General features: G+C 58.6%; 2 protein-coding genes across 3 annotated transcripts; both read left to right on the top strand.

The window, feature by feature from the left end:
- The first annotated feature begins 1,221 nt into the window (after positions 1-1,221).
- On the top strand, positions 1,222-11,382 carry SLC27A1 (solute carrier family 27 member 1). 2 transcript variants are annotated; one of them, XR_009725932.1, is made up of 12 exons: positions 1,222-1,412; positions 3,301-3,695; positions 4,332-4,493; positions 5,400-5,469; positions 5,992-6,083; positions 6,176-6,285; positions 7,552-7,732; positions 8,498-8,624; positions 9,092-9,229; positions 10,130-10,294; positions 10,637-10,783; positions 11,225-11,348. XR_009725932.1 is itself a non-coding variant. In XM_061356525.1 (12 exons), the coding sequence occupies exons 1-12, from the start codon at positions 1,246-1,248 to the stop codon at positions 11,380-11,382; spliced, it is 1,941 nt and encodes a 646-aa protein (XP_061212509.1). In that variant the 5' UTR covers positions 1,222-1,245. The 2 variants fall into 2 exon arrangements, 1 of the variants encoding a protein (XP_061212509.1); XM_061356525.1 differs by having other exon boundaries at positions 7,523-7,732; positions 11,225-11,382.
- Positions 11,383-11,826: 444 nt separating this feature from the next.
- PGLS (6-phosphogluconolactonase) lies at positions 11,827-13,669 on the top strand. The gene is made up of 5 exons (XM_061356544.1): positions 11,827-12,139; positions 12,219-12,332; positions 12,653-12,754; positions 13,070-13,210; positions 13,331-13,669. The coding sequence occupies exons 1-5, from the start codon at positions 11,867-11,869 to the stop codon at positions 13,463-13,465; spliced, it is 765 nt and encodes a 254-aa protein (XP_061212528.1). The 5' UTR covers positions 11,827-11,866; the 3' UTR covers positions 13,466-13,669.
- Positions 13,670-16,157: the final 2,488 nt, after the last annotated feature.

A 16,157-nucleotide genomic window follows, 5' to 3' on the forward strand; every position in this document is an offset into this window, starting at 1 on the left:
GCAGGGGGATGGGGGGGGGAAGTGATGGACCCGGTTATGGGGTACAGGTGCAGGGGGATGGGGGGGGAAGTGATGGACCCGGTTATGGGGTCCAGGTGCAGGGGGATGGGGGGGGAGTGATGGACCCGGTTATGGGGTCCTGCTGCAGTGGGATGGGGGGGGAAGTGATGGGCCCGGTTATGGGGTACAGGTGCAGGGGGATCGGGGTCGGGGGAAATGATGGACCCGGTTATGGGGTCCCTGTGCAGTGGCATCGGGGGGGCACGGGACCGTGAGTGACCTGGTTATGGGGTCCCGGGGTGGGGAAGTGAGGGACCCGGTTATGGGGTCCCGGTGCAGGGGGATCGGGGTCGGGGGAACTGTGAGGGGCCCGGTTATGGGGTCCCGGTGCAGTGGGATCGGGGGGTCACGGGACCGTGAGGGACCTGGTTATGGGGTCCCGGGGGGGGGGGAAGTGAGGGACCCGGTTATGGGGTCCCGGTGCAGTGGGATCGGGGGGCGACGACCGTGAGGGATCCGGTTGTGGGGACCCGGTGCAGGGGGATCGGGGTCGGGGGAAATGATGGACCCGGTTATGGGGTTCCGGGACGGTTCCGGTACGGACCCCCCTCCCCATCCCCTTCGGTTCCCCCCCCTACAGCGCCCCTCGGGCACCGGCCCCGGGGGTGGAGCGGGACTTGGTGATGCCCAAGAGGCGTTCCGAACGTCACTCCCTCTCGACCAATCCTATCCGGCAACCACTCCCTCTACCAATAGGATGTTGCGTTTCCTCTCTACCCCGCCCCTCGGCCGGGAGGAGGCGGGGCTTCATCTCAGGCGGACGCGGCTGAGGCGGGAGCGGGAGGAGGAGTCGGGGCTTGGAGCCGGGGTGACACCGTGGTGGACCCGGTTATGGGGTCCCGCTGCAGGGGGATCGGGGTGGGGGGGACCGTGATGGACCCGGTGATGGGGTTCCGAGGAGGTTCCGGTACGGATCCCCCTCCCCATCCCCTTCGGTTGTCCCGGTCCCCCCCTCCGGGGGTGGAGCGGGACTTGGTGACGCCCAAGGGGCGTTCCCAACGTCACTCCTTCTCGACCAATCCCATCCGGCAACCCCTCCCTCGACCAATAGGATGTTGCGTTTCCTCTCTACCCCGCCCCTCGGCCGGGAGGAGGCGGGGCTTCACCTCAGGCGGTCGCGGCTGAGGCGGGAGCGGGCGGCGGAGCCGGGGACGACCCCGGTCCGGGAGCGCTGCCCTGGGCGGGATGCACCCGGCCGGGCTGTGCGCGGCCTCGCTGGGCTCCCTGGGGCTGCTGCGGTTCCTGGGCGCCCCGTGGCCATGGAGCCTGGCGGCCACGCTCGCCGTGTGCCTGTGCGGCGGGGGCTGGCGGCTGCTGCGGCTGCTCTACAGAACGGCTCCGCGGGACCTCTTGTAAGTGCGGCCCCTTGCAGGCCCTCCGCACCCCGCGGGCCCCTCCCAGGGTGCAGGGTGAAGGCTCGGCCATGGAGGGAGCGGGGGATGGAGGGGCCGCTTCGATCCCTCTGCAACCGGGGGGCTTGGGGCCGCCTCTCTGTCTCCGGGGGGGGGCTCATCCCGTTGGGTTGTGCGGGTTTTAGGCCTCGGCGGGGATGTGCCCTTGGGATTGCAAGGGATTCCAGGATTCCAAAGGTTTCCAAAGGTTTACAAGGGATTCTAAAGGGATTCCAAAGGATTCCAAGGGATTCCGAAGGTTTCCAAGGGATTCTAAAGGAATTCTAAAGGTTTCCAAGAGATTTTAAAGGGATTCCAAAGGATTCCAAGGGCTTCCAAAAGTTTCCAAGGGATTCCCAAAGTTTTCAAGGGATTCCAAAGATTTCCAAAGGATTCCAAATGTTTCCAAGGGATTCCAAAGGTTTCCAAGAGATTCTAAAGGGATTCCAAGGGATTCCAAATGTTTCCAAGGGATTCCAAATGTTTCCAAGGGATTCCAAAGGATTCCAAGGGATTCCAAAGGATTCCAAAGGATTCCAAGGGATTCCAAGGGATTCCTGCCGTTGGCAGCTTCCCCGTTGCCTGCCGGTGCGTTTGAAGGGCTGCTTCCTCCGCACTGCCCCGCCAGCTGGGACTAAGGTCAGGGAATGGAGCGGCCGGAAGAAAGCCCTTTGAGAGCGCTGAGAAAGGCTCCTCTGTTCCCTGCTTGGCACCGGGCAGCCTAACCCTAACCCTTGCCAACAGCTTGGGGCTGGAGTGCCCTTCCCCCTGCAACGGGGCTCCATCCAGCACCCCTGCACTGACATTGGGCACCGGGAGCTGCGGCCCTTTCAAAGGGCTGGTATTGAATGACCTGTGGGGAGCTTGCCAAGGCCCTTTCCTGCACAACACCTTCCTAATGGCACGCTGGGAAGATGCTGCCTGCTTCTGGGAAGGAAATAGGAGCCACGGAACCCCCCCTTCAACCTCCTGCTGCCCTCGTGAATGGAGCCATTCTCATTGCTGGGTTATAGCCCCTGCACCCCATAAAGGGCAGGGAGGTTCAGGCAGCAGCTTAGCATCCAGCTGGGGCTGTGTCGAGGTTTGAGTCGTGGCCGCTGCTTTGAAGGCTTCAAATGGCTGTAAATTCTAGACCATAAACTCCCAAATTCCCTCCATTATGGAAGGAAAACCTCCACCTCCTTGGCACCGTTTGAGCAGGGATGTGACCATTCTTGCTAAGGGAGCCCTGACTTTCAAACAGCTTGCTCAATAACAGGAGTCGTAATAATAGGTTATGCTCTAGATTAATAGGTAATAGATAGGAACTATGACGGTGGCATTCCGACAGCCTGGCTTCCCTTCATCCCAGGCCTGCAGCAGGGATGGAGCCCCAGGAGGATGCTCCTGCTTGCAGGGGAAAGGAGAAACCTTTGCTTTCTGGGAGCTGAGCTCCCTTGTTATCGAAGGGGCAGGATGGCTTTGGCATCTCTATGCTTATGGAGCCAGTGCAGATTAACCTGGCATGAAGCACGTTTGCTTCCCATAGGTTGCCAAGGCTATTTCCTTTAGGATGGCAGAATATATGGTTAAAAGAGGTCATTTACCCTCTTTAATGGGCTTGTTTGAGCTGGCATCAAGGTGAAGATGGATTCCCTGTGGTTTATAGCTCCACAACAGTTGTGGTACCCTCTTTATTCACCATCACACGAACGTCTTCCTTAGAGCAGCAGTGATTGGAAGTTCTGTTGTCAGGGTAACGCTTTGGCTGTCCATGGGTGAGGGGGTTAGGGTTAGGGTTAGGGTTAGGGGCATCCTGCCCTTCCCAACTGCTGCAAACTGCCCTCCTTATGCTCTGTCTTTGCTGCAGCGGCCTCTCAGTGCTGCTACGGGTCAAGTACAAACTGCGCCAGCACCAGCAAGCCCAAAGCACCGTCCCCAAGATGTTCCAGGACGTCGTCCTCAGGCACCCCGACAAAGTGGCCCTGATTTACGAAGGCACCGGGGAGCAGTGGACCTTCAGGAGGCTGGAGGAGTACTCCAACGCCGTGGCCAACTGCTGCGCCCAGCAAGGCTTCCACGGGGGGGACGTCATTGCCATCTTCATGGAGAGCCGCCCCGAGTTCGTTGGCCTCTGGCTGGGGATGGCGAAGGTGGGCATCGAGGCGGCTCTCATCAACTTCAACCTGCGCCTGGATTCCCTGGTTTACTGCGTGAGGAGCTCGGGGGCCAAAGCGATCGTCTTCGGAGGGGAGCTCTCCTCAGGTGGGTCACTCAACCAACGGCCTGCTCGCTCCTGAGCTCTTCAGTTGGGCTGAATAAGGCAGAGCTCAAGGAAGCAAAAGCCCCAAAGGCAGCTGGAGGCATGGAAAGCTTGGGATGTTGGTGCACATCCTGATTGCAAAAGGGAGAAGTGTTCGTAGGATCATGGGAGGGGGTGGTTTGTGTTGGAAGGGACCTTAAAGCCCCATCCAGCTCCAACCCCCTGCCATGGGCAGGGACCCCTTCCACTGGAGCAGCTTGCTCCAAGCCCCTGTGTCCAGCCTGGCCTTGAACAGGGATGGTTCATCCAAACCACCTCCATTCAACCCATCTCAGTGTCCCACTGCCCTCACAGGGAAGAGCTCATCTCCATCTCCCCTCTGGCAGGTTCAAGCCATTCCCCTTGGCCTGTCCCTACAGGCCCTTGTCCCAAGCCTCCATTCAACCACCCTCACAAGGAAGAGCTCATCTCCATCTCCCCTTGTCCTGCTCCTCCGTCCCATGTCCAAAGCCCCTCTCCAGGTTTCCTGTACCCCCCTTTATGTGTGGATCTGTGGCAGAAGCAGATGCTGTACCCGTTATTTTGCCACTGCCTGGAGCATTCTGTGTGTTGTAAAAGTGCCTTCCTTTGTCTTGCAGCAATATCTGAAGTGAGCGGGATGCTGGGGAAGAACATGGCCAAGTTCTGCTCTGGTGACTATAACCCAGCTCTTGTTCCTGTGGAGACCAGACACCTCGATCCTCTCCTGAGCACTGCGTCCAAGTCAGCCCCAGCTCAGATTCCAGGCAAAGGCTTAGATGGTAATGAAGGACCTTTCATTGTCAGTGGGATGGGGGTGAGAGCTGGTCCAGGTGATAGCAAAGCAAGGAGGCAGCAAGGTGCAGGGGGTAAATCCACCCAGTTTGGACTCTCAGAAGAAAGGAAGGGGGGGAAAAAAGAGGAAACAAACCCCAAATCCTGGTTCCAGGGGGCTCTGGGTTAAGTTTCTCATTCTCTTCCACTCCCAAGCTTTACAGTACCTGAAGGAGGGAGATTGGTGCCTTCCTAAAGGAAACCCTTCTGTGGCAAGGGAGCAGGGATGCTTGTGGGGTGAAGCAGGCAGTGTTTAAGAGCCCCCATTGCCTTCCCCCACAACAGGGGTATGAACATCTCTCCCAGCTCGTGGGCAATGGCCATCCTTCCTGGCTTGTGGCAAGGAGGAGCATTGGTGGGGTTGGGGTTCAGGAGAGAGAAGATGCTACGAGGCCTCCAGGCTGCATTTCAGACTTTAGGATGACTACAAGCACTGAGGCATGAGCCTCACTTTGGTCCAGCAGGAGGAATGATGCTGCTAAAGAGGCTTTTCCCTTAGGTTATACATTTCAGTCACTGGATACCTGCTCTACCACCAGCCCCAGGTTCAGATTTACCTTCTGGATTGGTTTGGATGGAGAGTTGGACCTGGAGGAGCTGATCTAGTCCCAGGACAACTTGTGTGGAGGGATAGAGGCTGTGTCCTTGGAGCTCTGCAGTCTCCTTGTCCACGTTCCTGGAGCTGCTGCTATGGACAACGTGCAGGCTGTCCCTCAGGCTGCAGCTCTGTGTCTGTCACCATCTCAAAGCTGTTCCTCAGCTGCTGTGAACAAAGCCCAAACCAACTGGAGGCTGTGGGGATGTCTACAGGCAGCTGAGAACACTCTGTCTGATCCCTGTTTCTGTTCTTCTAGATCGCCTCTTCTATATCTACACTTCAGGAACAACAGGAATGCCCAAAGCTGCCATTGTGGTGCACAGCAGGTGAGGACCACAGGATCATTTCACATCATGAACCCCTGTCTCCATCACTTAGGACCATCAGATCCCAGACTGGGTTGGGCTGAAGGGACCTTAAAGCTCCAGTTCCAACCCCCTGCCATGGACAGGGACCCCTTCCACTGGAGCAGCTTGCTCCAAGCCCCTGTGTCCAACCTGGCCTTGAACAGGGGTGGTTCATCCAAACCTTTTCCATTCAACCCATCCCAGTGTCCCACTGCCCTCACAGGGAAGAGCTCATCTCCATCTCCCCTTGGGCAGGTTCAAGCCATTCCTTTTGTCCTGTCCCTGCATCCCTCATCCCAAGCCCCTCTCCAGGTTCCCTGCAGCCCCTTTAGGCACTGGAGCTGCTTTAAAGTCTCCCCTTCAGGAGCCTTCTCCTCTCCAGGCTGCCCCAGCCCAGCTCTCTCAGCCTGGCTTCAAGCAGAGCTGCTCCAGCCCTTGCAGCACCTCCATGGCCCTGCTCCAGCAGCTCCACATCCCTTAGCCTGTGCTGTGCTCTTGCAGGTATTACCGCATCGCTGCCTTCGGTTACTACGCCTACAAGATGCACCCGGACGATGTCCTCTACAACTGCCTCCCCCTCTACCATTCTGCAGGTAAGCAGCAGCCTCCTCCTCCTCCTCCTCAGCAGAGGTGAAGCTCCCTTGGGAGCAAAGGGGGTGCTAACAACGCGCTCCCTGTGCTCCAGGGAACATCATGGGCATCGGGCAGTGCCTCATCCACGGCCTCACCGTGGTGATCAGGAAGAAGTTCTCTGCCAGCCGCTTCTGGGATGACTGCGTCAAGTACAGATGCACGGTGAGGGCCCCTCCGATGGGGTCACTGCTTAACCCTTCCTCTCCAGATGCTTCCCTGCCCTTTGTTGGTGCCTGCACCGCGGTATCTTCACATTGCCGCTGGTGCTTGAGGCCTGGGGGACTTGGGAAAGGTTTTTCATCCATCCTGGGATCGTTTTGGTTGGAAAAGACCTTTTAAAATCAATGAGTCCCATGGTGAACCTCAAACTGTCAACCGCACCGCTCCACCGGGGCCCTCAGCGCCGCATCCACGCGCCTATGAAACCCTCCAGGGGTGGTGACTGCACCACCGCCCTGGGCAGGCTGTTCCAGCGCTTGACAAGCCTCTGGGGGAAGGAATTGTTGCTAATATCCCACCTAAAGCTCCCTGGGCACAACGTGGGCATTTCCTCTTCTCCTATCCCTTGTTCCTTGGGAGCAGAGACCGATCCCCACCTTCCAGGCAGTTGCAGAGAGCACGAAGGCCTCCCCTGAGCCTCCACACCCCCAGTTCCCTTTGCTGCTCCTCACAAGGCTTGTGACCAGCCACCAACGAGCTTTAACTCCATTCCCCACCATGCTTTGGCCATCCAGCCATTCTTCTGCCCATCCAGGCCATGAGCAGCCAGTTTCTCCAGGGGGAATCCTATGGGAAACAGCATCAAGGGCTTTAATAAAGTCCAGGCACACAACCTCCAACATCTCCCCCTGCTTCCTCTCTGTCAAGTGTTCAAGACCAGCTTCTAAACCCCACGTTTGCATCCCTCCCTGCTGCAGGAAAGCACTGCCAGGGCTCACCCATGTTGGGAAGATCTGCAGAGGAATCTCTTGGCACTTCCTCCCCAGTAAACATCTATTTGTGGCTATTACCTTCTAATTTAAGCAGCTCTTTCTCCTCCCTGCTGGTTTGCCTGCCCTCCCCACCCGCAGCACTATTTAGAGCCTGTAACTGGATCTCCACCCTGCATTTTGCTGCGTCAAGCTCTGAGTTCATACCGCCAGCTCATTCCCCTCATCTTCCCAGAGCTCTTCCCATGTGTCTCCTGCAGCATGAGGCCTCTCCTGGGGCCAAACACCTTGATGGGTGCTGAAGGGATCCCTCCTGGATGCATTCCAGAGGGCAGGACCCGTTTGACCTTGGCAAGAAATCCCCCCTCCTGGAACTCTCAACCTCTCCCATATGTCCAGGTCCCCCCCAGGTGCACCTTGCCCTTGGCTCCCCTGAAGCCTGAGCCCTCTTCTTGTCCTTGCTCCTTCAGATCATTCAGTACATCGGGGAGATCTGCAGGTACCTCCTGAACCAGCCCGTGCGGGAGGCGGAGGCTCAGCACCGCGTGCGCCTGGCCATGGGCAACGGCCTCAGGCCCAGCATCTGGGAGGACTTCACCAAGCGCTTCCGCATCAAGCAGATTGGAGAGTTCTATGGGGCCACCGAGTGCAACTGCAGCATTGCCAACCTGGACGGGAAGGTGAGGAGGGAGGGAAGCAGCAAGCTCATTGCTCTAACTGTTATCCGACACTGCCAAGGCCATCCCTAACCCATGCCACTGAGGGCCTTGGCTACGTGGTTGGTGATGCTCAGCCCTGTTCCAGTGCCTGAGCACCCTCTGGGGAAGGAATTGTTCCTGATCTCCACCTAAACCTCCCCTGGTGCAGCTTGAGGCCTGTTCCCTCGTGTCATAGAATCATAGTACTATTAGGGTTGGAAAGGACCTTAAGATCATCCAGTTCCAACCCCCCTGCCATGGGCAGGGACACCTCGCTCTAAACCATGGCACCCAAGGCCTCGTCCAGCCTGGCCTTGAACACTGCCAGGGATGGAGCATTCACAACCTCCCTGGGCACCCATTCCAGTGCCTCAGCACCCTCACAGGGAAGAATTCCCTCCTTAGATCCAATCTAAACTTCCCCTGTTTCAGTTTGAACCCATCACCCCTTGTCCTGTCACTACAGTCCCTAATGAAGAGTCCATCCCCAGCATCCCTATAGCCCCCCTTCAGACACTGGAAGGCTGCTTTGAGGTCTCCATGCAGCTTCTCTTCTCCAGGCTGAACAGCCCCAACTTTCTCAGCCAGTCTTCATATGGGAGGTGCTCCAGCCCCTGAGCATCCTCGTGGCCCTCCTCTGGTCCCATCCCTTGGGAGCAGAGCGCAGCCCCCTTCTGGCTCCATCCTCCTGTCAAACCCCAAGCTGTTCTCTTTAAGCCTTCTGGGTTCTTTCCTGTCTTTCCAAAGGTTGGGGCTTGTGGTTTCAACAGTCGGATTTTGCCCGGATTTTATCCCATTTGGTTGGTGAAGGTCAACGAGGACACGATGGAGCTGATCCGGGATTCCCAGGGGCTCTGTATTCCCTGTCGCCCAGGTGAGCAGCACCCAACCCCATCAATCCTGGGGCTTTGTGCTGAAATGATCACAGGATCATGGAATGGGTTGGGAAGGGACCTTAAAGGGCAGGGACACCTTCCACTAGAGCAGGTTGCTCCAAGGCCCATCCAACCTGGCCTTGAACACTGCCAGGGATGGGATGGGGCAATCCTCCTCAGCCTGTGTGCTTGGGATTGCCCTGACCTGGAAGCAGGACCTTGCCCTTGTTGAACTCCATGAGGTTCCCCCCTCTCCAGCATTCCAGGTCCCTCCGGCTCCATCCCTTCCCTCCAGCGTGCTGACAGTGCCTGGCTCAAGGGTTTCCTTGTGTCACCCCCAGGTGTTCACTCCCAGCTCTCTCCTCCAGAGCCGGATGCGTTCAGCACCCGAACATCCCTTGGCGTGGCCAAAGCGGAGCTCCTCGGGCCAGGTTGGTGCCACCTCTGTTGCTCCTGTTCCCTGCAGGAGAGCCGGGCTTGCTCGTGGGCCAGATCAACCAGCAGGACCCCCTGCGCCGCTTCGACGGCTACGTCAACCAGAGTGCCACCAGCAAGAAGATTGCTTCCAACGTGCTCCGCAAAGGAGACCAGGCCTACCTGTCCGGTACATGCTGCTGGCGTTCCCAGCTCCCCATGCACCTCAGTCTGGGATATCATAGAATAGTTGGGTTGGAAAGGGCCTTAACATCACCCAGTTCCATCCCCCTTGCCATGGGCAGGGACACCTCGCACTGAACCAGGTCACCCAAGGCTTCATCCAACCTGGCCTTGAACACCGCCAGGGATGGAGCATTCACAACCTCCCTGGGCACCCATTCCAGTGCCTCAGCACCCTCACAGGAAGGAATTCCCTCCTTAGATCCAATCTAAACTTCCCCTGTTTCAGTTTGAACCCATTACCCCTTGTCCCATCACTACAGTCCCTAATGAAGAGTCCATCCCCAGCATCCCTATAGGCCCCCTTCAGACACTGGAAGCTGCTCTGAGGTCTCCATGCAGAACAGCCCCAACTTTCTCAGCCTGGCTCCATACAGGAGCTGCTCCAGCCCCTGAGCATCCTCGTGGCCTCCTCTGGGCTTATTCCAACAGATCCATGTCCTTTTTCTGTTGAGGACCCCAGAACTGCACCCAGTGCTCCAGGTGAGGTCTCAATAGGGCAGAGCAGAGGGGCAGGATCCCCTCCTTCACCCCGCTGCTCACACTCCTTGGGATGCAGCCCAGGATACGGTTGCTTCCTGGCCTCAAGCACACACTGAGCCTGGCTCGTGTTCAGCTTCTCATCACCCAACACCCCAAGCCCTCCGCAGGGCTGCTCCCAATCCCTTCCCTGCCCGACCTGTAGCTGTGTCTTCAAACCCTGTCCTTTCCCCCGTGCTGTACCATGGAGATGGGGTGGTGCTGGTACCCAACAGCAGAGCACTGAGCAGGGGGCAGTGGGGCAGCCCCAAGAGCTATGACCTTGAGTCCTGAGGTTGGCTTTTGGTGCCTCTTCTCCCCTTCCCAGGGGACGTTTTGGTGATGGACGAGCTGGGGTACATGTACTTCAGAGACCGCAGCGGGGACACCTTCCGATGGCGCGGGGAGAACGTCTCCACCACCGAGGTGGAAGGGACCTTGAGCCGCATCCTCAACCAGACCGATGTGGCCGTGTATGGAGTGCAGGTCCCGGGTGAGGTGTTGGGCTGGGGGCTCTCGGGGTTGAGGGAGGGAAGGGACCAAGGGAACGATTCCCCCCACCCCGAAATGATGAAGTCAAGGGGTGCAGTTGGACACGTTTATCCCAAGCAGTAGGAATCCAGTGGCACGGTCTTGATTTGTGCTTTCAAAAGGAAGAGATGGGAGCTTTGCAGTCCCATGCATGTGAATCCTCAAGGATTGCATTCCCATCCCAGAATGGGGGTTGAGGAGGGGCAAGGACGGGGCTGAGCACACTTTGGACCTCCCCTAGGCTTCCTCTGCCTTCCACCTCTGTTAAAGGTTTCCCCACTCAATCCCTGCTCTTCTCTTCCAGGTGTGGAAGGCAAAGCTGGGATGGCAGCAATTGCAGATCCCCAGGCTAAGGTCAGCCCCAACGTCCTGTACCAGGAGCTGCAGAAGGTGCTGCCTCCCTACGCCCGGCCCATCTTCCTCCGGCTCCTACCCCAGGTTGACACCACAGGTATCCAATGATCCAGCCGTTCTCCAGGGACCTGCTCATCCCAAAGGGACCTTGGAAGCATTTCAGCATCCCAGCGTGGAGGAGATGCAATGATGGGGGCTGAGTCTTTAAGCCAAGAAGGGAGCAAGTGCCAGGCCTTTAGAGGAAAGATGGAATCCTGGAATGGGATGGGTGGAAAGCACCTTAAAGCTCCTCCAGTTCCAGCCCCATGCCATGGGCAGGGATGCTTTCCACTGGAGCAGCTTGCTCCAAGCCTGGCCTTGAGCACTGCCAGGCATGGAGCATTCACTACTTTGGGCAACCCATTCCAGTGCCTCCTAGGGCAGAGCTTCCTTAGATCCAACCTTAACCCCCCTGTTTCAGTGCAAACCCCACGTTCTCCTCACGCTGGTGCTGCGCCTGCCATGGATCTGACCCCGTTTCCTCTCCCTCTTCCCCAAGGTACGTTTAAGATCCAGAAAACCCGCTTGCAGATGGAGGGATTCGACCCGCACCAGACCTCGGATCGCTTGTATTTCCTGGATCTAAAGCTGGGCAGATACGTGCCTCTGGATGAGCACCTTTACGAGCGGATCCAGGCGGGCAAAGCTGCCCTGTGAGCCCCTTTTGGAGGGGGCAACGCCACCTGAAGTGGAGAGGAACCCTGCGAGCTCCGCCTGCCTCTCCTCAAGCACCTTAACCCGGCGTCCTGCTCCCTCCCTGGGTGCTCACAGCCCCTTACCCCTGTGCCCAGCGCGGGGATGGGGGGGGCTTCACTTTAACCCCTTTTTAGCTCGTTTTTAACCACCCGCGGCCCCTGACTTTAGGGACGGAGCCCATGGAGGGGGTGCCCCGGCGTTCACCTGAGGCCTTGCGGAGCCCTCGTCGGTCCGAGGCCGAGCGGGTACCGGAGTAAAACCGCCTGCGCTCTGCCCGCTTCCGCCTCCTTCCTCCCGCCGCCGCCGGGACGCGAGGCCGGGGCTCGGGGGAGGCGGCGGGGCCGCGTAGGCCGCGGGTTGCTAAGCAACAGCGCGACACGGGTCGCTAAGCAACAGCGCGGCGCGCTTCGGTGACGTCACTTCCGGCGCGCAGCTGTTTTCCGCTATGGCTCCCGGTGCGGCCTGCCGCGTCTCGGTGCTCCGGGAGCCGGGCCCGGGCCTGGCGCGGTTCGTGGCCGAGCGGGCGGCGGCGGCAGCGGCCGGAGGGGGCTGCTTCACGTTGGGGCTGTCCGGGGGGAGCCTCGTGGAGCTCCTCAGCCTCCACCTGCCCCCGGCCCTCGAGTCCTGCCCCTCCGCGCCCGCCCGCTGGCTCCTTGCGTTCTGCGACGAGCGCTTGGTGCCTCCGGAGCATCCGGACAGCACCGCCGGTGCCTACCAGGTGAGGGCCGCGGCCAAGGAGGGGCCTCCGGGCCGGCCCCCCGCTCCGCTGACTCCCCCCCCTCCCTCGGTGTCCGCAGGCCCGGCTCCTACCGCGCCTGCCCGGCCCCGGCCCCGGCCCGCAGGTGCTGGCTCCCAGCCCCGGCCTGGCCCCCGCCGCTGCCGCCGCCGACTACGCCGCGAAGCTCCGGCAGGTACCGGCCCCATAGGCCCGGGGATGGGGACGGGGATGGGGGGGAGGGCGCGTTCCTGGCCCCATCTCCCGTTCCCGGCCCCATCTCCCGTTCTGGCCCCGTCTCCCATTCTCGGCTCCATCTCCCCTTCTCGGCTTCCTTAATCTCCCGTTCTTGGCTCCATTTCCCGTTCCCAGCCCCATTTCCCAATCCCGGCTCCATCATCTCCCGTTCCTGGCTTCATCATCTCCCCTTCTCGGCTCCATCTCCCGTTCCCAGCTCCATTATCTCCCATCCCCATCTCCCGTTCCCGGCTCCATCATCTCCCATTCTCTCCATAGGCATTCCCGGGAGAGGCCGTGCCCGTGTTTGATTTGCTGCTGCTGGGGATTGGGCCCGATGGACACACTTGCTCCCTCTTCCCCGACCACCCCCTGCTGCAGGTGAGGCCAGAGCCGAGGAGGGGGCAGACACAGTACCCCCCCCCCAGTGCTGTAACCGGTAACTCGCACCCTTTGGGGTGGAAGGAGGGGGGGTGGTAACACAAAGGAGGGGAAAAGCTGCTGACATTGAGGTTATCCCTGAAGTTACCCCTCAGTTTATCCCCATTTGGGTGATTTGGGAGCCAAGTGGAGATGCAGAAGGGTTGAGGCCCCTCTGTCCCCTTCGGCTGCTCTCCCCCCCTCCATTGATGCTCAGAGCCCCAGTTCTCCCTTTGCCATGGGGTTTCCCTCCCTTTTTTCCCCCCTTCCCCATAGGAGCAGGAGGCCGTGGTTGCTGCCATCACCGACTCCCCAAAGCCGCCACCGGAGCGCATCACATTCACACTGCCGGTGCTCAACGCAGCCAAAGCCGTGGTGTTCGTGGCCACGGGCGAAGGCAAAGCTGCTGTGGTCAAGGTTTGCATCCAACCTCCTCCCATCCATTGGGAAACCAGAGCTTCCCAGTGGGGACCGACCCCTAAAGCGCCCCTTGGAGCTTCCCTTGTTCCTGAGGCTCTCTCCCATCTTTCCCACCAGCGCATCTTGGAAGGGGATGAGGAAAACCCCCTTCCCGCTGCTCGGGTCCGGCCTCACTCGGGGCAGCTCTGCTGGATCCTGGATGAGGCAGCAGCCAAGGAGCTGACGATCCCGGTGCAGAATTCCATCCTATAGAGCCAGTGATGGGGGGGATCAGCTCTGTGACATTCCAGGTGAGGAACGTGATCGTTATAGCCCAAAATGCTGCTTCTTTCCCCCTTCTTTCCTAGACCAAACGGTGCTTGGCCAAGTGCAGGCTCCCGACTCGGAATTCCTGCAGTTTGGAATGGTGTCATGGGGCTTCGGTTGGGTTGTGCTGTATTAAAGGGATGGATTCCAGCTCTGCTGCTGCTCCTGGTTCTTTTCCCACCCGGGGCTGTGCTCTTCCCTAGGGGAAGGATTGAGGTGAAGGCGCAGGGGTTGTGAGGATGCATGGATGCTCTGGCTCGGTTTTCCTTGCTGGAATGTTGGATTTGGCTTTGTTAATCCCGACTTTAACCACGCTTCAGTTCTCGCCTAAGCCTTGCGTCAGTGGCTCCTTCCTACCTGGGTTTGTTTCCTCTGTGCACAATGGGAAGCTTTTAGCTTCCAGTTATCAGCATGGAATCATGGAATGGGTTGGGACCTTAAAGCTCCCCCAGCTCCAGCCCCTTCCACTGGAGCAGGGTGCTCCAAGCTGCATCCAACCCAGCCTCGAACAGGGATGGGGCATCCCAACCTTCTCCATCCAACGCATCCCAGTGTCCCAGCGCCCTCCCAGGGAAGAGCTTCTGCCTAAGAGCTCGTCTCCATCCAGACTTAACTCCAGCAGCTCCGCATCCCAGAAGTGCCAAACCAGTCCCAAAACAAGGAATTCCCTCACTTTAACACCATTGCCCAAAGGATGACGAAGGGGCCAAGCCCCACATCCCACACATGGCTGATGGCTCCTTGGGATGCCCATCCAGATGCCAGCGAGCAGGAGCTGGAGGTGAGGCCGCTGGAGCCTGCATGGAGGTGGGGGTGGGAATTCCACTGTGGAAAATGGGCTCAAACAAGCAGGTTTTGGTCCAGCAAGGAACGCTGCCTCCTCCCCTCTGTGCCAGCACCTTGGCTCCGGCGCCCTGCCTGCAGAAAGGAGCTTTTCAGCCAAGCTCCGGCTGCCAAACCACAGCCCGATCCCAGCCAGCATCCCAAAGGCTGCTTCCAGAGGGGCTGGTCTGGGTTATCCCAGCTCTTTGGGACCTTTTGGCTGTTTCCTAAAGCCTTCTCCATTCTCTATATTCCCTGTTATATTCCCTGTTATATTCCCTGTTATATTCCCTATTATATTCCCTATTATATTCCCTATTCCCTATTATATTCCCTTTACATTCCCATTTATATTCCCTTTACATTCCCTTTTATATTCCCTTTATATTCCCATTTATGTTCCCATTTACATTCCCATTTATATTCCCCTTTACATTCCCTTTTACAGTCCCCTTTACAGTCCCCTTTACATCCCCTTTACATTCATTCCCCTTTACATCCCCTTTACGTTCCCCTTTACGTTCCCTTTGTATTTGCCAGCCAAAGGCTGGATCAATCCCCCCCATAGCGCATCCCAAGGGGACGTTTTGGAGATGAAGGATGCTCTTCCCCAGGGACAACAAGGTCCTCTGGTACCCAAGGGCACTGCCAATCCCCTGCTGGCGTTTTGGGGCTCTTTACCCCATTCCCATCAATCCCAAAGCACTGGGAATGCTGGGAATCCACACTCCCCCCTCCCCTGCTGTAGTACAAGAGCTCAGTGTTCCCTGCCAGGTTCTCACTGCTGCTCTTCCAGACGTGGCCGAGATCCAGGGACTGGAAGCACTCAACAGCGATTCCCATGGCTGCGCATCCCAACATCAGCCCAGATGTGCGCTTTGCCTGCTCCTGCATCCCAAAGCTCCGCTATTCCTGGCTTGTTTTCCTTCCCTCCTCCTCTCCCCCCCCTGCTGTTGGGAGCAGCCAAAGCTCCCACTGGAGCTCATATTCCAGGCCTGATGTCATGGGAGGGCTCCAGCTGGGAACAAGGGAGCTTTGAGGAGCAGGATGCAGCCGCCCTATGGAAACACGGAGCTAAACCCAGGCTCTGCGGGTTTGGAAGTTGAAGTTTGAGGTTTTTTTTTTTCCCTTGGAAGGAGGATTTTGAAGGTGAAAGAGTTGGAATTTAGAGGGGAAATGCTTGAAAGTAGCGCTGGGGAGGGAAAAACACTGGGATTGGGGAGGGAAAAGGCTTGGGAGTGGGATTTTGACAGTAAAAGTCCTTGGGAACACAACGTCTTGAAGGTAAAATCCGTGCTGCCCCTTTGTGACCCCCCCCCCCCGGACAGCAGAGCCGGGCATGGATCCAAGTGGATCCTATTGGAATGATGGGAACTGGTGTGGAGCGTGCCTGGATGGGGAAGGGGGGGGCAAAGCCCTGGGGCTCCATAGGGCAAGGGGAGAGGAGAATGGGGCAGGAGGGAGAAGGGGGGAGAGAGGGAATGGGGGGGGAAGGAGCAGGAACGGGGGAGATGGGAATGGGGGGCATGGGAATGGGGGAGATGGGAATAGGTGGGAGCTGGAATGGGAGAGATGGGAATGAGAGAGATGGGAATGGGTGGGAGCTGGAATGGGGGGCATGGGAATGGGGGAGATGGGAATGGGTGGGAGCTGAATGGGGGGCATGGGAATGGGGGAGATGGGAATAGGTGGGAGATGGGAATGGGGGAGCCGGAATGGGGGGCATGGGAATAAGGAGATGGGAATGAGGGAGATGGGAATGGGGGACCTGGGACTGTGGAGCTGGGAATGGGTGGGAGCTGGAATGGGGCGGGTG

Source organism: Neopsephotus bourkii, unplaced genomic scaffold, assembly GCF_033783945.1.
Source record: "Neopsephotus bourkii isolate Nb327-2 ecotype Australia unplaced genomic scaffold, CSIRO-AGI_Nbou_v1 NB_857, whole genome shotgun sequence".
Taxonomy (NCBI): domain Eukaryota; kingdom Metazoa; phylum Chordata; class Aves; order Psittaciformes; family Psittacidae; genus Neopsephotus; species Neopsephotus bourkii.

Coding starts and splice junctions, on each gene's coding strand:
- SLC27A1 (XM_061356525.1), top strand. CDS start 1,246: ATGCACCCGGCCGGGCTGTGCGCGGCCTCGCTGGGCTCCCTGGGGCTG. Junction 8,625..9,091: donor CTGTATTCCCTGTCGCCCAG/GTGAGCAGCACC, acceptor TGTTCCCTGCAG/GAGAGCCGGGCTTGCTCGTG. Junction 10,295..10,636: donor GTATGGAGTGCAGGTCCCGG/GTGAGGTGTTGG, acceptor CTTCTCTTCCAG/GTGTGGAAGGCAAAGCTGGG.
- PGLS (XM_061356544.1), top strand. CDS start 11,867: ATGGCTCCCGGTGCGGCCTGCCGCGTCTCGGTGCTCCGGGAGCCGGGC. Junction 12,333..12,652: donor ACGCCGCGAAGCTCCGGCAG/GTACCGGCCCCA, acceptor TTCTCTCCATAG/GCATTCCCGGGAGAGGCCGT. Junction 13,211..13,330: donor GCAAAGCTGCTGTGGTCAAG/GTTTGCATCCAA, acceptor CTTTCCCACCAG/CGCATCTTGGAAGGGGATGA.